Below are 22,509 nucleotides of genomic sequence, written 5' to 3'. Positions count from 1 at the left end.
ATGAATCTCCGTCCATAGTTATTCAGGCACTATGTCTATCAGATCTAATCCCTTACTGTAAGGTATTCTAGTTGCCTGTGCTATACAGTAAATCCTTGTTGCTTCTCTATTTTATGTATAGTAGGGTGCATCTGTGAATTTCATACTCCTGATTGATCCCTCTCTTTCCCCTTTGGTAACCATAAGTTTATTTTCTATGTCTGTAAGTCTGTTTCTTTTTATACATACATTAATTTGCTTTATTTTTTAGAATCCACATATAAGTGATATCATATAATATTTGTCTTTCTCTGACTTCACTTAGGATGATTTTCTAGGTCTATCCATGTTGCTGCAAATGGCAATATTTCATTGCTTTTTATGTCTGTATAACACAATATGCATACATATACACATATAAAATATGTGTGTTTTATATATTTATGTGTGTATGTTGCCACATCTTCTTAAAGATGTTGTCTTGTCTGTTGACAGAAACTTGAGTTCCTTCTATATCTTGGCTATTGCAAATAGTGCAGCAATGAACCCTGGGGTACATGTTCTTTTCAAATTAGTATTTCCATTTTCCCCAGATATATACCCAGGAGTATAATTGCTGGATCATGTGGTAGCTCTATTTTTAGTTTTTTTAGGAACCTCCATACTGTTTTCCACACACCAATTTACATTCCCAACAACAGTGTCTTGGGGATTTCCCAAGTGGCTCAATGGTTAAAAAAAAAAAAAAAAAATCCAGCTGCCAATGCAGGAGATGAAAGAAATGTGGGTTTGATCTCTGGGTCAGGAAGATCCCCTGGAGAAGGAAATGACAACCCACTCCAGTATTCCTGCCTGGAAAATCCTGTGGACAGAAGAGTCTGGCAGGCTACAGTTCATAGGGATGCCAAGAGTCAAACATGACTGAGCATACACACACACAGCAGTGTGTTGGAGTTCCTTTTTTCCCACATCTTCTCTAGCATTTATTATTTATAAACTTTTTGATGATAGCCATTCTGACTGGTATGAGTTTGTACCTCATTGTGGTTTTGATTTGCGTTTCTCTAATAATTAATAATGCTGAGCATCTTTTCATGTGTCTATTGGCCATCTGTATATCTTCTGTGAAGAATTTCATAAATGTTTTTCAGTGAAAACTCAGGAAAACAAGACCACAACACAAGAAGTTATTTCCCCCAGACTATGGGTATAGGTGGTATTTGTATTAATCTATCCTCATAAAATCAAAATTGCAAGATTAAAAAATCAACTTTTTAACTGCCAAAGATAATCTGAAACTATATTGAGTTGCAGGGGTCAATGAATATTGGTTTTGGAGAAATATTATAGATTAAGAACAAAATTCAGACTGTGCTTGAAATGAAAGAACAGAGAGTAAATACACTTCAAATTAAAGGATTAAAGATTGGTGAGTGATGGCCAATTAGCATACACAGAATTACAAAGGCAAATTACAAAACACCAGGGTGAGTGGGCAATGTTTTCATGGTATCCTAAATGCTGTAGTACTTCCATGAATGTTATCCTGAATTGCTTTCCTTATGAAAGTCTAATCCGTAGAAATGGGAATTCTGAGTATGGATTAAACATGGTATTAGTATTTAGTGATAGCATGAAAGATATGCAAAATCTGAAGGATAAGATATGGATTATGAGGCAAGTGGCTGCAATGAAAATTATAAAATGAAAGTCAGCTTAATCACCCCCACCTCCGCCACCTCATTACAAGGAAGAGGACTTACTGAATATCCTATGAAACATATTCCATAAATCTAAACTCAAGTGATAGGACTGATAAGAGTGTAACACTGGCAAGACTTTCTCACTTTCCTTCTTAGTTGACTTTGGTAATCCTTGTAAATGCAAATTGGTCTTTCTTAAGACTGACATCATGACTGTGAGGAAACAACCTCAAACCTACTGGTGATTCAGGTGATATCTCATCATTAATCTTGTTTTTCACTTTCCTTCAAGTTGTCTACATATTCCTGACTAGGAATAAGCTGTTGTGAAGTGAAAATGCTTTCCAGAACACGTGGTTTTCTGAGACTCTAATTTCATTTATGGATCAGAAATGGTTGACAATGCTATAAATATGAAGACCTTTTGTAGTGTAATCATATAATCAAGTTACAATTATTTGAATGGAAAAAACACAAAAGAGACAGTAAACAATAACTAGGAGTTACAACTGGAGAATCTGAAAACATATCAAATAGTGTAATGCAGCGGCGAAGTGAAGTGAAAGTCGCTCAGTCGTATCCAACTCTTTGAGACCCCATGGACAACAGTCCATAGAATTCTCCAGGCCAGAATACTGGAGTGGGTAAACTTTCCCTTCTCCAGGGGATCTTCCCAACTCAAGGATCGAACCCAGGTCTCCCACATTGCAGGTGGATTCTTCACCAGCTGAGCCACAAGGGAAGCCCAAGAATACTGGAGTGGGTAGCCTATCCCTTCTCCAGCGGATCTTCCAGACCCAGGAATCCAACTGGGGTCTCCTGCTTTGCAGGCAGATTCTTTACCAACTGAGCTATCAGAGAAGCCCAATAGTGTAATATTACTATTAAATTTCTTGAGTGAGATATTAGTATAATGTTATGTAGGAGAATGTTCTTGTTTTTAAAAAGTGTACGTTTATGTATTTAGGATGAGTTGCAACTTTAAAAAAAAATTTCTGCAACTTACTTTCAAACAGTTCAGCAAAATATAGATGATAGAAGAGAGAAAGCAAATACAGGAAAAATATCAACAACTGGTGAATTTTGGTGAAGTTATATATGTGTTCATCATACCATTCCTTGCATATTCCTGTGATTTGAAAGTTTTAAAACAGAAAATTGGGACCTTGAACCTAGACAGCCTAGGCATAAGTCCTGCCTGGTCTGCCAACTGGCCAATTTCCTGAGCTTAATCTATCTTAGCTTCCTAAACTCTAAATAAGACTATAATACTGTAATATTGTAGTATTCCTTCCTTCCTCCTAACATTGTTAGAGTATAATGTGGGTCAGTATGTGTAGAATCTACAACAGAGTTTGATATGAAGAGATCAACAGATATTGCCCATTTTTAATAGTGCTGTCAGCTATCCTCTCCTCATGTTCTACTTTATTCTTCTCCCTGCATGTTTCAGTACTGAGACTTTATTACACACACATTGGTGGTTTGCTTTGTACCTTCTCTATAAGAAGATAAACTCCAAAAGGATAGAGAGTTTGTCTCTTCTGGTAACTGTGATAACCCCAGAATCTGCAACACTGCCTATCCAAAAAACTCTCAATACACATTTGTTGGAAGTATGAATGAAGCGACAAGTGCATCTTATCTTGTGACATAACCTGTTTCTATAAGATAGGAAACAAATCCATACATAATTTTATATAGTACTATTTTCTCATTAACTGGCCCCAAGATATCATAATATCTAACTTTAAACTATGGAAACCTTTTTTTAAAAAGTTGGTAATTTAAGAAAAAGAGAGAAAATAGCACTATTTGAAATTACATGTCTTGTATAGAATAGTTCAGATCATTTTTGAGCTTGGGAAAATAATAAACTACAGCAAAACTGAAAATAATAAGCTGAACTTATAGGACACCTCAGTTCTATCATCATAAACACTTTCAAATAACCTAGTAAATAAACCATCTTTCTCAACCAGGTGTTCACAGAAGGTGAACACAGATGTAAGATGGTTTCCACATTTTGTGAAACCTTACTTTTCAAAATGAAAGGCTGGTGTGGGCTGGAAAGAGACAGTGAAATGCAATCAGCAAATGGGGAAGAGCTATTACCAGAGCAGCTGCTGCTGCTGCTAAGTCACTTCAGTCGTGTCCAACCCTGTGTGACCCCATAGACGGCAGCCCACCAGGCTCCTCTGTCCCTGGGATTCTCCAGGCAAGAACACTGGAGTGGGTTGCCATTTCCTTCTCCAATGCAGAGCCAGCAGTAAATGAAGTAAAGGGGGAGCTTATTCACCTAAATACAAGGCCCTGGGAAATGGGCCTGTGACCTGTCACCATAGCAAGGACTGAACCGTGTGTACAGGTTGCTGATGCCCAGATTTCTGTATTTTGGCTTCCTGTGTGATGAGACATACTTGTATTTTAACAAAGATACTATCAATGGTTCACATAACTGGATGTTTTCTGCACAGTTTTGACATGACATACTATATTCTCAGTTGTAAACTTCTGGATCAAAACTGTTCTGTTTTTTTTTTTTTTTCCAGCAGAAGCAACACACTGCTGATTCATTTCCAGAGTTTTATCTACTGTGCTCTTTTAATCTTTGAGTGATAAAGTGCTTCATCTTTAAGCACTACTCTATATATTTGTAGAGCTGCTGTTGTTTTTTTAGGTGTTCTAATTTCTAATGAACATTCTTCAGTGTATAGTAAGTTGGCTATTTTTCAGAAATTGAAAAACATATCTTTAACATATTTTGAAATATAACCAAGATGAGAGGGACAGCATCCATAGGGCTATCTCCCTTATGGACGTTCATCTCTAACAGGAGAGAATGAGGAGGCAGAAACAGAGGACTTTAAAAAAAATTAAAAAGCATCTTTTCCTTTTAGTTACAGTTCTTTTTTTAAATTTTTTTATTATTATTATTTTTTACTTTACAATATTGTATTGGTTTTGCCATACATCAACATGCATCCGCCACAAGAGTAAAATGGGTGCCCTCTTACTCTCAGGTCAACTGGATTAGTTTTGATTGACAGTTTCACTTTGGCTTTATTTATAAAGCGATGACTGGAGTTTTTAATCCATCTGAAAACTGACCTCACTGCTTAGACTGAGAAATCATCCCATCATGGTGTTCCTCTAGGAATGATTTCTTTATGAGATTTACATGTTTTCCAGTGAAGATCGGTAAACAATATATACAAAGGACATAAAGAAATAATTCCCAGAGGAACACACTGATGGGATGATTTCTCACTTTAAGATATATCACTAAAATAATAGGGTTAATTTTAGAAGCAATACACAGAAACCACACACTTCACTTTGTGACATAAACTCATATTTATTTCTGCTTATGGAAAGTTCCAAATGTAGTCTAAATAAATGTAGATCTTAGTATCATGTACCACTCATCATTTTAGAATTGAGAGGCTACTAAATTTTATTTTAATTTTAGCTCCTTTAGGTGAATTAACAAGTTAGGGCCAAGTTCTAAGAGAGTTTTTAATAGGATTTGTCTCCAACTAACATTTCTTTTCTGTCCATGGAATAATGTTTTCTAAAATTTTAAAGTAATTTTTCTGAGAATCTCTGAAGAGACATCTCAAGCTCAGAAATAAACAGGGATATACCAGGGCTTCCAGTTTAAAATGTGTCCCAATTTCACCAGTAAATGCATCCTATGACCTCGAGAGCAATCTATCATCCTACCTTTATTTACACTTAGTGGTTTATTGTTCTCCCCACCTCTTTTCTTCTAAAATTTCACTGTAGAAAGACTTACAAACTTAAGTGAAAGCAGAGGCCCACTGTTTTCCAATTAGGATAAGGTGAAGTAACCAGCCTGATTTAGGAAAATAAAATTCCCACAATTGCTGGAAAGCAGGGTGGGTGTGTAAAGACCCAGTGCTGACAACCTTCAGAAACCAGAATTACTGGCAGGAAATTCTCAGACCTCCAAATCTGCTGACTCATAGTCAAAGGCCCTCTGTGAATTACACATCTCAGTGCTATCCCAGGAAGAGTGACACCAAAACATAAAAACACTGATTCTAAACAACAATGTGAGCAATTGCTTTCTGGTATTTTTGACAAAAAAAAAAAATTTAAGAAATAAGATACAATTCTCTAAAATGAGAGAAAGTAAATATTCAGTGCCTATTTGTGCAACACACACTTTTTCAAGGCAAAAGACCTGGCTAGGTATTTTCTATGAGAGCCTAGAAGTCTGCCTATTACTTAGAAGTCTAGGTAGAGTTTCTGCCATCAGTACCTTAGAATAAATTTGCAAAACTAGGGAAAATCCACAAAAATAACTAAAATTTAAAAAAAAATAAACAAAAGCGCCTTTACAGTCAAAATCCTTTTCATGCAAAACTAAAGAGGTTCAAAGTAGTGGGTCAAAGAGAAATATGACATAAATAATAGAAAATCTCTAGGAATGAACTTAGTACAAAGCCTCAGCAAAAGCTCCAGAGTTCTGTTACCAGCATATGCTCTGCGGCATTGAATGATGCAGCTGCTAATAAATAATTATATAATTAAATAATAAATAATTATCACTTTTCAAATGTATAATATACCTTTAATAAACTCTTTCTTATGAAATTTCATACCATGTTACTGGCATGAGCTCATTTATCTTTCTGCTAATAATGAAAAACAACTGGTATCTCCACATAGTAGATAATTCCTAACATCAAAGCAATAAAAATGAATGTTGCAAATTAAGGTAATTAATTCACTAGGTCACTAGTAGAATTTGAACACATAATTTTACCTTCTAGTTTAGTGTTCTACTAAGGACAAGAAAGAGGAGAGTGAAAAAGTTGGCTTAAAGCTCAACATTCAGAAAACTAAGATCATGCCATCTGGCCCCATCATTTCATGGGAAATAGATGGGGAAACTGTGGAAACAGTGTCAGACTTTATTTTTGGGGGCTCCAAAATCACTGCAGATGGTGATTACAGCCATGAAATTAAAAGACGCTTACTCCTTGGAAGGAAAGTTATGACCTACCTAGATAGCATATTCAAAAGCAGAGATATTACTTTGCCAACAAAAGTCCATCTAGTCAAGGCTATGGTTTTTCCAGTGGTCATGTATGGATGTGAGAGTTGGACTATAAAGAAAGCTGAGCACCAAAGAATTGATGCTTTTGAACTGTGGTGTTGGAGAAGACTCTTGAGAGTCCCTTGGACTGCAAGGAGATCCAACCAGTCCATTCTGAAGGAGATCAGTCCTGGGTGTTCTTTGGAAGGACTGATGCTAAAGCTGAAACTCCAATACTTTGGCCACCTCATGTGAAGAGTTGACTCATTGGAAAAGACCCTGATGCTGGGAGGGATTGGAGGCAGGAGGAGAAGGGGACGACAGAGGATGAGATGGCTGGATGGCATCACCGACTCAATGGACATGAGTTTGAGTGAACTCCGGGAGTTGGTGATGGACAGGGAGGCCTGGCATGCTGTGATTCATGGGGTTGCAAAGAGTCGGACATGACTGAGAGACTGAACTGAACTGCACTGAAGGGCAAGATATATAATGTATCTAACTGCTTTGGGTTCTAGGGAAAAAGGTAAAATGGAAACATAATGAATTATACTGTTGGTTTTCATATTTACTCATTTCATCATACACACATTATAAGTACATCCATGTCATCAATGTTCTCCTAGAAGGTAAATGAAGTCAATTAAACTGTTAAGCTCCCTTAATTACCTACAATGCTTTAAATGTACACACATGAGATATTGATGCTAACAAGCTTATATTTAATAAATTACCTCTTCTAAGACATTCCATAGTTCCTCATCTGTATGCTTACTAAAGGGATCCAGATTTTTCCTCATTGTTCCAGTGAACACAATAGGGTCCTAAATACAACAAAATAGAGAATGTTATTACTGCAGTGTCTTTTCATTTCATTCCAATTTTTAGAGAACAGGTTTAAAATGCAAAAAAAAAAAAGAAAAGAAAAGAAAACAAACAAAGTTTACTACAATCATTAATAGTAAGCTCGCAAATCAGTTCAATTCAGTTCAATCACTCAGTTATGTCCAACTCTTTGTGACCTCAGGGACTGCTGCAAAACACCAGGCTGCCCTGCCCTTCACCAACTCCCAGAGCTTACTCAAACTCATGTCCATAGAGTAAGTGATGCAATCCAACCATCTCATCCTCTGTCATCCCCTTCTCTTCCTGCCTTCAATCTTTCCCAGCATCAGGGTCTTTTCAAATGAGTCAACTCTTCCCATCAGGTGGCTAAAGTATTGGAGTTCCAGCTTCAGCATCAGTCCTTCCAATGAATATACAGGACTGATTTCCTTTAGGATGGACTGGTTGGATCTCCTGGCAGTCCAAGGGACTCTCAAGAGTCTTCTCCAACACCACAGTTCAAAAGCATCAATTCTTTTGTGTTCAGATTTCTTTATACTCCAACTTTCACATCTATGCATAACCACTGGAAAAACCATAGCTTTGACTGGACAGACCTTTGTTGGCAAAGTCATGTCTCTGCTTTTTAATATGCTGTCTAGGTTGGTCATAGCTTTTCTTCCAAGGAGCAAGTGTCTTTTAATTTCATGGCTGTAATCACCATCTGCAGTGATTCTGGAGCCCAAAAAATAAAGTCTCTCACTGTTTACATTGTTTCCACATCTATTTGTCATGAAGTGATAGGATCGGATGTCATGCTCTTAGTTTTCTGAATGTTGTTTTAAACCAACTTTTTCACTCTCCTTTTTCACTTTCATCAAGGGCTGCTTTAGCTTTTCTTTGCTTTCTGCCCTAAGGGTGGTGTCATCTGCATATCTGAGGTTATTGATATTTCTCCTGGCAATCTTGATTCCAGCTTTGCGTCATCCAGCCCAGCATTTTTCATGATATACTCTGCATATAAGTTAAATAAGCAGGGTGACAGTATATAACCTTAACACACTCCTTTCCTGATTTGGAACCAATCTGTTGTTCCATGTCCAGTTCTAACTGTTGCTTCTTGACCTGCATACAGATTTCTCTAGAGGCAAGTAAGGTGGTCTGGTATTCCCATTTCTTTAAGAATTTTCCAGAGTTTGTTGTGATCCACACAATGAAAGGTTTTGGCATAGTCAATAAAGCAGAAGTAGATGTTTTTCTGGAATCTTTTGCTTTTTCAATGATCCAACAGATGCTGGCAATTTGATCTCTGGTTCCTCTGCCTTTTCTAAATCCAGCTTGAACATCTAGAATTTCACAGTTCACTTACTGTCGAAGCCTTGCTTGGAGAATTTTGAGCATTACTTTGCTAGCATGTAATGAGTGCAATTGTGCAGTAGTATGAACATTCTTTGACATTGCCTTTCTTTGAATTTGAATGAAAACTGACCTTTTCCAGTCCTGTGGCCACTACTGAGTTTTCCAAATTTGTTGGCATATTGAGTGCTGCACTCTAACAGCATCACCTTTTAGGATTTGAAATAGCTCAACTGGAATTCCATCCATCACATCCACTAACTTTGTTCATAATGATGCTTCCTAAGGTCCACTTAACTTCACACCAGGATGTCTGGCTCTAGGTTGGAGATCACACCATTGTGATTCTTTGGGTCATGAAGATCTTTTTTGTATAGTTCTTCTGTGTATTCTTGCCACCTCTTCTTAATATCTTCTGCTTCTGTTAGATCCCTACCATTTCTGTCCTTTATTGTGCCCATCTTTGCATGAAATGTTCCCTCAGCACCTCTAATTTTCTTGAAGAGATCTCTAGACTTTCCCATTCCATTGTTTTCCTCTATTTCTTTGCACTGATCACTGAGGAAGGCTTTCTTATCTCTCCTTGCTGAGACTGAGCAACTAAAACTAAAAATGAAATTTAAGCATTTCCCATTTCAATATGGGCACCCACTTACATCTATACTGCCAGTTTAAAAGGATATATTGAGAGATTATGCATGTTCATTTAGCTGTAGATGGCAGAACAGAGTTTAGTAAATAAGAGTATTTCCCTTTGTTTGACATGCCAAATATATATCTCAAAGTCAGTAAAATTTTCATCAAAGCTTATTGAATAAAAATAATTATCTATTAAAACATGAATTGTGGAACTGACTATAAAAGTGCTCACAGTACACACATATGCAAGGGCAGATAAGGATCAAAGTAATAAAAACAGATATTATTATTACAGTATCAGGTACTACAGTGCCTCTAGGCAATGAAGTGAATAAACTTATAAATAATCATTATAAAGATGGGTACAGGCAGAACACTTCAGTGTAGAGATTTACAGTAGAACATAAAAACTTCTTATATATACACTAAATTTGTTGGCCTAAGTATATTTTTTCTGAAGGTACACAATTAAATCTCATTTAATAAGAATTAAACAGTTAGAGGAGCCTGGTGTGCTACAGTCCATGACGTTGCAAAGTGTTGGACATAACAACTGAACAACAACAATAAGAGTTAGCTGGCACAGCAGAGTCAGGAAAACAAATGCTCTTCGTCAATATAGCGTTTTAAATGGAGTACTAGCTTCAAACCTGTTTTTCATCATGGTATAAAGTTTATGCTTTTAAAATGTAACCCTTCATACCATATTTAGTAGTAATTTTTCCCTTGTTACTACTGTAAGTTCATATTAGACATGTGACACAAAAATGGCCACTCTGAATCACAGCATTTAGTGTAGCAAATTGATAATCCCTCAACACAACTGCAAGCCTGAAAAAACCTCAGTCTTACTGGACCTTTTTATCTGCTCCTGGAAGATAAGATTCTCATTATCTTACAAAGAAGCCCTGCCCACTAACCTGATGCTTAAAACAGCCTGGGACCCAGACAAACATCATACAAGTGGTTACAAATGGGGCAGATACAGAACAACAATTTTAATGATTTCAGTCCAAAACCAGGAAACTGCCCTCCACTAATGTTTATGAAGCGTAACTATAGCTGCTGCTCCCTTGAGTCCTAAAAGCTCTGTCCTCATTTCTAATCTGAGAATCTTTAAGGTGCAGCTCATCTCCCTGTTTCAAAAATAAGGACCCAGAGTTGTTTTAAAATCTTAGTTTGCTTCTTCTTCTTCTTCTTTTTTTTTTTTTTTTGTAATCCTGTAGCCTCTAAACAAGTTCAATCCCTGGCTCAGGAAGATCCCCGGAGGAGGAAATGGCACTCCAGTATTCTTGCCTGGAGAATCCCATGGACAGAGGAGCCTGGCAGGCTACAGTCCATGGGGTCACAAAGAGTCAGACACAATTGAAGAGACTTAGCAGCAGCAGCCTCTAAATGAGCTGATCATCATCAATATTCAGAAGAAAGAATATTGTTTGCCAGCAAAAGAAATGAATATAAGTCCTGTAAAGTTCTCTTTTGGTAGCTCCAGGGAGCAGTTCAAAGGGATTTAACAAAGACTTCTGACTGCATTGGTCTAGAGTCTAGTAATAGAACATCCACCTGTTCTGAGTTTTGTTCTCAATGAGAAAAAAGGGGGAAAGAAAGCCATGTAATTTGGAATGCCTTAGAGAGAGACAGCTCTGGTTTACCTCTTTCAACCTACTGGAGAAAACTCAGGAAATAGAAATACCAAAAGAGCAGAGTTGGCTATTTTTTAAAAATGCCTAACTTTTGCCTTGATTTTTCAAAAACCTATTACATATAAAAATGAATCTGTTTAATCATAATAAACAGATCTGTGCTGATTTGTGCCAACCCTTGGTCTGTACTCACAAACATTCAATTTGCAAGGAATCTCTCTTCAGCTGAAAACATTTTCTTCATGCCAACAGCATAAGGGTCTCTAGGTGCAGAGAGTCATCCAAAGAAGTTTTGAAATCCATTTTTTTAGGTTCTTTTAGATAAGCAGCTACTACTTGAATGTAATCACTCCATGGTGTTCTTTCTGGGGAACATAACTACTTCACATCATGAGCATAAAGGATGCTTACACTTCAGCCCCCTGTTGTTTAAGGAAAGTACCTAGTAAGTGCTTTCAGTTTTTACTTATTCCTGAAATTTTGAGCACAAATTGAGGAGCACTTTCTTAAGAATATAGTATTTGTTTCTGAGAGCTTCCCACCATCCCCCATGACTCCAGGATTGATGCTCTATGACACCATTTCCCTGCCTCTGGCTCCTATGCAGGCCCTTGATGCTATCACATCTCACCCAGTTCTGACTTGCTCGTGGTGGGGTCAACAGTGATGGGGATGAGCCTAGAGGGTAGAGAGAGAGAGAGACAGAGATGATCCCAGAAGCTCGCTGCTGCTCCCAGGATCACAGGGAGCAGGGATCCAGGGAAGATGGTGTGGGCCTGGCTCACCTGAGTAGGGCAACTCAAAGAAACAGCCTTGGGCTCCCCCTCTGCAGAATCTCCTCCCAGCTTCCTAGGTTCCCTAAATCAGGGTGTTGAGGCACAAACATCACTGCTTCCTACTCCTTTGGGGAAGGGTGATATAAGCTTTTTGCACTCAGACAAGTAACTTTAAGTAATCAAGTCAACAGACTTTCTCCATCTCTGTAGTCAGCAAGACACTGTAAAGAGAAAGGACTCTTGGCTAGGGAGGGCTAAGATTTTTAGTATCTTCTGACATTTATTAGCCCATGACACATAAGTGAATAAACTTGTTTCTAAACTGATACTGTTCAAGTGAAGGACATAGCACTAGAAGAAATATCTTCCTGTTTTGATCTATACTTATTCACTTTTGTTACATTCTAGAGTATCGCCAAGATATTTCCTGAAAATTATACTTGTTTAAGAAGCAGAACAAAGGAAAACAGAATCAGAGACCAAGAAGAAATGGTCAATTCAACTTTTCATGATCACAGCAGCCAAATACTGGTTTTATATGAAGCATTCCACACACAGACCTATTAAGTCCTCACAATAGTTCAAGGAATTGGTACTTGTTAGCTGCCTTGTAAGGGAGAGAAAATTGAGGTGCACAGAGATGGAATACCATATCCCATATTCTTCTTCACTATTCTCTACTGCTTGCCTGCTTGTTGCTGTTGTTTTTCAGTCACTAAGTTGTGTCTGACTCTTTGTGACCCTATAGACTGCAGCACGCCAGGCTTTCACTATCTTCACTATCTCCCAGAGTTTGCTCAAACTCATGTCCATTGGGTCAATGATGCCATCCAACCATCTCATCCTCTGTCACCCCCTTTTCCTCCTTCCTGCAATCTTTCCCAGCATCAGAGTCTTTTCTAGTCAGTTCTTCACATCAAGTGGCCAAAGTATTGGAGCTTCAATTTCGGCATCGGTCCTTCCAATGAATATTCAGAGTTGATTTCCTTTAGGATCAACTGGCTTGATCTCCTTGTTGTTGAAGAGACTCTCAAGCATCTTCTCCAACACCCCAGTTTGAAAGCATCAAATCGGTGCACATCCTTATTTACAGTCCAACTCTCACATCTGTGCATGACTACTAGAAAAACCATAGCTTTGTCTATACAGACCTTTGTCAGTAAAGTGATGTCTCTGCTTTTTCATATGCTATCTGGGTTTGTCATAGTTTTTCTTCCAAGGAGCAAGTGTCTTTTAATTTCATGGCTGAAGCAACCATCTGCAATGATTTTGATGAAAAGGACATCTTTTTTTTTTTGGTGTTAGTTCTAGAAAGTCTTGTAGGTCTTCATAGAACCATTCAGCTTCACCTTCTTCAGCCTTAGTGGTTGGGGCAAAGACTTGGATTACTGTGATATAGTATGGTTTGCCTTGGAAACTAACCAAAAGCATTCTGTCATTTTTGAGATTGCACCCAAGTACTGCATTTCAGACTCTTCTATTGATTATTAAGGCTACTCCATGTCTTCTAAGAGATTCTTGCCCACAGTAGTAGATATAATGGTCATCTGAATTAAATTCACCCATTCCCATCCATTTTAGTTCACTGATTTCTAAAACGTCGATGTTCACTCTTGCCATCTCCTGTTTGCCACTTCCAATTTACCTTGATTCATGAACCTAACATTCCAGGTTCCTATGCAATACTGTTCTTTACAGCATCAGACTTTACTTTTACCACCAGACACATCCACAACTGGGCGTTGCTTCCACTTTGGTTCAACCTCTTTATTCCTTCTGCAGCTATTTCTTCATTCTTCTCCAGTAGCATATTGGAAACCTACTGACCTGAGGAGCTCATCTTTCAGTGTCATATCTTTTTGCCTTTTCATACTGTGCATTGGGTTCTCAACACAAGAATAATGAAGTGATTTGCTTGCCTCATTAAAAATCTTTTATTAATCACTCATTTATTAAAGTCTCCCCAAAGCATCCATATACTCTGTAATTCTTAAAGCCCCACAGTTTCACAAAAAGCCCTGCAGGGAGATAATCACCTTTAAAAAGTTAACTTTATTTCCCATAGCAAATTTCCATCAGTAAGACACAATCTGTGTTTCCCTATAGAATCCTCTCCGGTGCTAAATCATTTACCATATTGTTCTCAGAATTGTGTGTTATCAGTGGATAAGATTGTGGCATCTGGCAAAATTCTGAGTCTAGAAATCTATCTGGGTAAGTTATTAAATCACATACACACAAACCAAAAGAACAAACAACAAAACCTGGTTTCTGATTAAAGTATCTGTTGAAAATACCTGCTGTTAAAAATATTCTCTACTGAGGGGGAAAATATTAACTCTTTCATTCCTTTTTAAAATCAATCAAAAGCAATTAAACTTAGATACTGGATGAAAAGAATATGTGAGAATGTTCTGATGTACATACTTGAGGTATGATTGACATTTTCTTCCTTAAATCATGAAGTCCAATTTTGGTTATCAAGATCTTATCAATCCAAACTCTACCTTCAGGCTCTGACAATCTAAAGAGGGCAGCAATGAAAGAACTTTTTCCAGCTCCTGTTCTTCCCACGATGCCAACCTGTGAAGAGATCCAGGAGGGATTAAGAACTGACAATTTGCAACAAACCTGGGAGAAACCCTGGTGGTTGAAGATGAATTTTAAAAGCTCTATATTGAATATAGTCTATACATTTTTCAACCACGGCACTATTGACATTTTTGTTTAAATACTTCATTGTTATGGGGTGGGAGGCTGTCCTGTGTATTGTAGGATGTTTAGCAGTAGCCAAGGACTCTACCCACTAGAGGCCAGAAGCACACCTAAACTGTCAACCAAAAATGTCAGACATTGACAAATGTCTTTGGCTTGAGATCCCCTGGTCCAAAGAAGAGTTAAAAATAACAGAATCAATCTACTAGCAACAAAATTCAGAAGTTGCCTAAGTGTTCCATAAGAAATAAATCTTTAGTTTTTATTTCTACTGTCTGCATATTTTGAACCTTGAGAATTTTGTGGATAATTTCATAGAGATATCAACAAATCAAATCATAACTGTTACATATAAGTAAGTATACGTTTTCCCAGAGTTCTATTATTTAAAAGGGCTTATTCTCTGGGCTTCCCAGGTAGCACTGGTGGTAAAGAACCTGCTTGCCAGTTCAGGAGACGTCAACGATGTAGGTTCAATCCCTAGGTTGGAAAGATTCCCTGGAGTAGAAAATGGCAACCCACTCCAGGATTCGTGCCTGGAGAATCCCATGGACAGAGGAGAATGGCAGGCTAAAGTCCATAGGGTTGAAAAGAATCAGAAATGACTGAGCAACTGAGCACACACACTCTCTGGTAGAGAAACTAAATCACTTCAAGGTATTAAATGCCTTGGTTATGTTCTGTCTTGAAAGGAATAATTTTAAAATTGTAAAATACTCTTCTCAGTGTCTTAAGAGACAGTAGCCAGTAGGGAAAACACATATAATAAAATCAACAACAACACAAACAACATTTGCTATTTATATGAAACCTCTCATCTGAACAGTTTAAAAGGCATTTTACAAACCAATTAATACTTATAGTTAAACCTTGGAAAGATATATGTCAAGTATCAGTCTGGTTATTTAAAACCAAGGAATAAAGAAATTAGCACATTAAAAATAAGATAAAAGAATCACAATATGGTGAAAGAAATCAAAGAGGACACTAATAGATGGAGAAATATACCATGTTCATGGATCGGAAGAATCAATATTGTGAAAATGAGTATACTACCCAAAGCAATCTATAGATTCAATGCAATCCATATCAAGCTACCAACGATATTTTTCACAGAGCTAGAACAAATAATTTCACAATTTGTATGGAAATACAAAAAACCTCGAATAGCCAAAGCAATCTTGAGAAAGAAGACTGGAACTGGAGGAATCAACCTGCCTGACTTCAGGCTCTACTACAAAGCCACAGTCATCAAGACAGTATGGTACTGGCACAAAGACAGAAACATAGATCAATGGAACAAAATAGAAAGCCCAGAGATAAATCCACACACCTATGGACACCTTATCTTTGACAAAGGAGACAAGAATATACAATGGATTAAAGACAATCTCTTTAACAAGTGGTGCTGGGAAAACTGGTCAACCACTTGTAAAAGAATGAAACTAGAACACTTTCTAACACCATACACAAAAATAAACTCAAAATGGATTAAAGATCTAAACATAAGACCAGAAACTATAAAACTCCTAGAGGAGAACATAGGCAAAACACTCTCTGACGTAAATCAAAGCAGGATCCTCTATGACCCACCTCCCAGAATATTGGAAATAAAAGCAAAAATAAACAAATGGGACCTAATTAAACTTAAAAGCTTCTGCACAACAAAGGAAACTATAAGCAAGGTGAAAAGACAGCCTTCAGAATGGGAGAAAATAATAGCAAATGAAGCAACTGACAAACAACTAATCTCAAAAATATACAAGCAACTCCTACAGCTCAATTCCAGAAAAATAAATGACCCAATCAAAAAATGGGCCAAAGAACTAAATAGACATTTCTCCAAAGAAGACATACAGATGGCTAACAAACACATGAAAAAATGCTCAACATCACTCATTATCAGAGAAATGCAAATCAAAACCATTATGAGGTACCATTTCACGCCAGTCAGAATGGCTGCTATCCAAAAGTCTACAAGCAATAAATGCTGGAGAGGTTGTGGAGAAAAAGGAAGCCTCTTACACTGTTGGTGGGAATGCAAACTAGTACAGCCACTATGGAGAACAGTGTGGAGATTCCTTAAAAAACTGGAAATAGAACTGCCATATGACACAGCAATCCTACAGCTGAGCATACACACCGAGGAAACCAGAAGTGAAAGAGACACGTGTACCCCAGTGTTCATTGCAGCACTGTTTATAATTGCCAGGACATGGAAGCAACCTAGATGTCCATCAGTAGATGAATGGATAAGAAAGCTGTGGTACATATACACAATGGAGTATTACTCAGCCATTAAAAAGAATACATTTGAATCAGTTCTAATAAGGTGGATGAAACTGGAGCCTATTATACAGAGTGAAGTAGGCCAGAAAGAAAAACACCAATACAGTATACTAACACATATATATAGAATTTAGAAAGATGGTAACAATAACCCTGTATACAAGACAGCAAAGAGACACTGATGTATAGAACAGTCTTTTGGACTCTGTGGGAGAGGGAGAGGGTGGGATGACTTGGGAGAATGGTATTGTAACATGTATAATATCATATATGAAATGAGCCGCCAGTCCAGGTTCAATGTATGATACTGGATGCTTGGGGCTGGTGCACTGGGACGACCCAGAGGGGTGGTACAGGGAGGGAGGAGGGAGTAGGGTTCAGGATGGGGAACACGTGTATTCCTGTGGCAGATTCATGTTGATATATGGCAAAAACCAATACAATATTGTAAAGTAATTAACCTTCAATTAAAATAAATAAATTTATTTAATAAAAAAATTTTAAAAAAAGAATCACAATAATGCAGGTAAAATGCTGGTTAGGAATGAAACTGTATTATAAAAGTTGGCTTTTCACTGTGTGCTATAAACATGCATGCAGAGCACAATATAAAGTAGCCTAGACATGGGAGCAAACTAAATGTCCATTAACAGAGGAATCGATAAAGAAGATGTGATACATATATAAAGGGAATACTACTCAGCCATAAAAAGTCATGAAATGTTAACCATTTGCAGCAACATGGATGGACCAAGAGATTATACTGAGTGAAGTAAATCCAACAAAGGCAAAGAAAATATCATTTTATCACTTATATGAGGAATCTTTAAAAAAATGATATAAATGAACTTATATACAAAACAGAAACAGACTCACAGACATAGAAAACAAATTTATGGTTACCAAAGGGGAAAGTGGTGGTGGGGGTGGGGGGTGGTAAATTAGGAATTTTGGAGTAACATATACACAGTACTTCTGGAGGAGGGCATGGAAACCCACTCTAATATTCCTGCCTGGAGAATTCCCATGGACAGAGGAGCCTGGTGGGCTACAGAGCATGGGGTCTTAGAGCCAGACACAACTGAGCAACTAAGCATACCACAGCAATACACATTACCATATATAAAATAAAAAAGTCCTACCCTATAGCTTCCCTGGCGGTTCAGATGGTGAAGCATCTGCCTGCAATGTGGGAGACCCGGATTCAATTCTTGGGTCAGGAAGATCCCCTGGAGAAGGAAATGGCAACCCACTCCAATACCCTTGACTGGAAAAATCCATGGATGGAGGAGCCTGGTGGGCTACAGTCCATGGGGTCACAAAGAGTAGGACACGACTGAGGAACTGCACTTCACCATATAGCACAAGGAACTATACTCAGTATTTTGTAATAACCTATGTGGAAAAAGAATCTATATATCTGAATCCCTTTGCTATACACCTGAAAGTAATACAACATTGTAAATCAACTATACTTCAATAAAAAAATAATAATAATAAATAAATAAAAGCATGTATGCAGAAACTGGCTTTTTTATAGCAATGAGCTTGCATAACTGCAGGTTCCCTAGTGAGAGCTTCTCAAAAGATGATTTCCTTTCTATTTAGGAATTTGGAATTGATGATGGGCATAAGACATGCTTTTAATCATTTGTGAATTAATTCAGTTAGTAAATTTTTAAAATTCACAGCTTTAAACAGAGAAGAATTAAATCTTTCTGAGCACTGATTATATTCTGGGAACCTTACATATTTTCTCATTTGAATACCTTCAAAGTTCCAAAGCTTAATCTGTAAGATCAATAATGGTAATTCAAAAAGGAATTTATCTTTACAGAGATTACATGTAAGAAAAGTAGCTTTAGTTGATTTATCTTTGTAGCCAATTTTCTATCTTAATTTAACACTGACAGGTCATTTTCTGCATATAGGCAGTTCTGCATACATGCATGGCTCATATGTTCTGTGTACAGGCTGATCTGGGCAACATGGCAGGTTCAATTCCAGACCACCGCAATAAAATAAGTATTGCAATAAAACAAGTCACACTTTTTTAGTTTCCCCATCTATATAAAAGTTATGTGTATGCTATACTATAGTCTGTTATTTGAGCAATAGCATTACATGTTAAAAAACAGTATTAGTATCTAATTTAAAAAAAAAAAAACTGTATTGTTTAAAAATGCTAACTATCAACTGAGCCTCTGGCAAATTATAGCAGTAACATCAAAGATCATTGATCACAGATCATAACAAATATAATAATAATAATAAATTTGAAATATTGTGAGAATTACCAAAATGTGACCCAAAGACATGAAGTTAGCAAATTCTGTAGGGAAAATGGTACTGATCCACATGTTTGAGGCAGGGTTGCCACAAATGTTCAGTTTGCAAAAAATGCAGTATCAGTAAAGTACAATAAAATCAGGTATCCCTGTATTTCTGGGTGTATGAGAACACCCAGAATCAAAACACATCAGGACATAGGTGAGAACTGTGTTGTAAGAATGTGTGTGAGCAGGACTATAAACTACAAACTCCAAAAAGGAGAGCAAGAAAAAGGCAACTCAAAGAAAATCTGGCCTGGGCTATTTCTACCATTCAGTTTTCAAAGCTATGTCTGGAAGTCTTTCCCAGGTCACCAAAGGGTTTTGCTAAGTGCCTGTGGGGAATGTCACCAATATCGGTAACTTTACATTCCTAAATCCAAAGGTACTTGGAAACGGTCTTACCTCAGCTTTACAACTGCTCCTTTTTTTTTTTTCCCAACAAGGCCAGGGATGGTCTCTGACAACCACACCAACTTGTTGATATCTGCCCCCAGATCTATCTCCATACTGATACATTGAACTCCACATGATTAACATCAAATGCCCCCACAAAACAGCCACTTCTTCTGACTTACCTACTTTAATCTCTCACTTCTTCTGACTTCTTTCCCAGGTTCAACTGTCCACTTTATTTCCAGCTTTCCCTGATTCCAGCATGGTACCAAGGCCTACAGATTCTATACCTGTAATGTTTCATGGCTCAATTCCTTATTTTAATGACCATAATCATTATGTGAGTAACAGACTGTGTTAGCTTTTAAAAAACCAAACAAATCTTTTTATTAATCATAATCAGGGCAAATAAATCTAGAAAGTAAATAAATACTAGTCATCACCCCTGCACGCCAATAAATCCATTCCTAAGATATTGATGTATTTTCTTTCTGGATGTGTGTGTGTCCATATTTGTGTATGTTGAAGACAAAAACTCACTTAAACAAAATGAGATATGAACATATTGCAATGTTTTCATTCCATATGCACTAAAAATATTTATTTTAATGACTATATAATATTATAGTATGTGTGATAATTTATTTAATAAACCCCCTATTGGTGAATATTTAGGCAGTCTCTAATATTTTGCTATTATAAATAACTGTGTGTTAAATATCTTTGAAGCCAAATCTTTGCAAACAACTGTCATTATTTTCTTAAGATAAGTTCTCATATGTGGAATTGCCAAGAAACAGGTATGAACATTTTTAAAGTAGACTCTTAAGTACTGCCAAACTACCTCCAGAAATATGGTAGCAATTTCTACTCTCAGCTGTTTCCCTGCACATTCACAAACCCATGTGTTATAACTTAGTTTTAATTTACATCAGTTTGATTTCAAAAAGTGGAATCATGTTCCCAGGACATCTTCCTGGAGGCACAAGAGTTCCTGGCTCCCTGCCTCTCACGTCTGCCCACTCTGGTGCACGTGATCTCACTTCTCAGATTGACCTCACAAAGGCCAGTTCTGTGCCCATCACTCCACCCCAGGATATCTGACCTCTCTATCCTTCACGTCCATGAGTCAGTTTCCTTGGGGTCACTAGGTAGTTGTGGAGTTGGACATGAAAGTGTGTTATACATCTGATAGTTCACTTAACTGAATACCAGGTGCCTAGGTCTTCATTCACAGAATCAGAGCATCATGATTTGCTTATGCTAGCCCCACTTCCTGGAATGACTGTCACATACACTTCCACCTGCTAAAATTCTAACCACAAGTCACTAAAGCCTCTCTTTCCTGTGTAATTCCTTGGAAATTCTGCACTTCTCCCCTCATGGGGGCTTGTTTCAACCCTAACAGATGTTATACCATCTTTTAATAAACTTCCATAAAAGTTCTTACAAAGTTAATACAGCCTTTTTCTTATTCTTCAACTGGACTGTATATGTTGACAGTAGGATCTGCATTGGATTTGCCTTTGTATTATTTGTGTTATCCATGGTGTCCTGTGCAAAAGAGGCTTCTGTAGGGAGCTTAGGATTTTAACTCAGGCTGGAGAAATGTATAAAAGATCTATTACTATATTGTTTAGGAATGTGATAAGCTGGACAGAGAAATAGGCACAACAGATGGATTCTATAGCCATAAATACAATTGCAAATGGCTAAGCTTCTCATTTTCATGAGATAGACAGTTTGTAAGTAAACAAAGTATAAGTGGTTATGGTCATTTTACACCTTATGAAAACGACAGCTATCTTTGTCCAAGCATGTACTCCATGCTGGGTGTTTCATGTATCTTATGTTGTTTAAGTTGTACAACTACCTTAGAGATTAGGTCCTGTCACCTCCATTTTGCAAAAAAGATCAAGGCTTAGTTAGATTAACTAATCTGCCTGAAATAATAAAGTTTTTAAGTGCCAGGATGGGACTCATTCCACGTATGTCAGGTTCTTTTCCATTCTGCTGATGGCCTCTTTATCACCTGGTTGGCCTGACTCCCTATTATGTCCCTCTAGCTAACTAGAACAGAGAAAGTGGGGAGAGGTGTAGCCACAGTTAAAGGAACAGACCTAACATGGAGATCCTATGGCCAGAGAGTTTAAGCAAGATGTGGATACGGGTGAGTATAAAGTAGTGGCTAGGACAAGAAGGACAAAATCTCTGAACAAAGAGCATGACTGAGATCAGGTGGGCAGGCTGTCAGCAGGAAAAACCAGCACCTACAGGTGGGCTGGGGAAGAATCCTACAGCTAAGTGGAACACAAGGTTCCCCAGGAAACAGGCCAAACAGACCTCAGGCACTGCTTGGGGGCAGCAAGACTCATTTCTGATCCCATCAGGTGGTGAAAGAGCTGCACATACACTGCTGTGCGGGGCTGTCTCTGATTCTAGGTCCAGGCAGGGCTGAGCCTGTGGGAAATCCCTCCAGTCCCTGCAGGAGGCTGGTGTGGGGAAGGCTGAAGCAGGATGAAAACTGCCTGTAATGAAGACAGACTCACTGAAAAGATGCAAAGAAATGCAGTGGAATCACACAGTCTTAGATTATAATGTAAAGGCATGATTTGCAGAATATAAATATGAATCTGTAGAGTGGTAAGTGATACAGAACTTTCTAGAGTCTCATGCTCAGGCACAAGAGGGCTTTGGGTGATTCATGAGCTCAATTTCAAACTGTCAAAGAATGTTTCATGGAAATCATGGGTTATGAGTCATCAAAGACTGTCTATGGGAGAGAAAGGA

At 37.6% G+C, this 22,509-nt stretch overlaps 1 protein-coding gene across 1 annotated transcript in view; it reads right to left on the bottom strand.

The window, feature by feature from the left end:
• Window positions 1-22,509, bottom strand: part of LOC113902482 (multidrug resistance-associated protein 4-like) — a 298,821-nt gene that overhangs the window by 28,872 nt on the left and 247,440 nt on the right. The window contains exons 26-27 of the mRNA XM_027557814.1: window positions 14,417-14,572; window positions 7,485-7,574 (exon numbers count right to left, since the gene is read on the bottom strand). Of these exons, the coding sequence (XP_027413615.1) occupies window positions 7,485-7,574; window positions 14,417-14,572 (246 nt within the window). The remainder of the gene's footprint in view (window positions 1-7,484; window positions 7,575-14,416; window positions 14,573-22,509) is intronic.

The sequence above is a fragment of the Bos indicus x Bos taurus genome, chromosome 12 (assembly GCF_003369695.1).
Source record: "Bos indicus x Bos taurus breed Angus x Brahman F1 hybrid chromosome 12, Bos_hybrid_MaternalHap_v2.0, whole genome shotgun sequence".
Lineage (NCBI taxonomy): Eukaryota > Metazoa > Chordata > Mammalia > Artiodactyla > Bovidae > Bos > Bos indicus x Bos taurus.
This window is presented reverse-complemented; position numbering and strand designations above follow the sequence as displayed.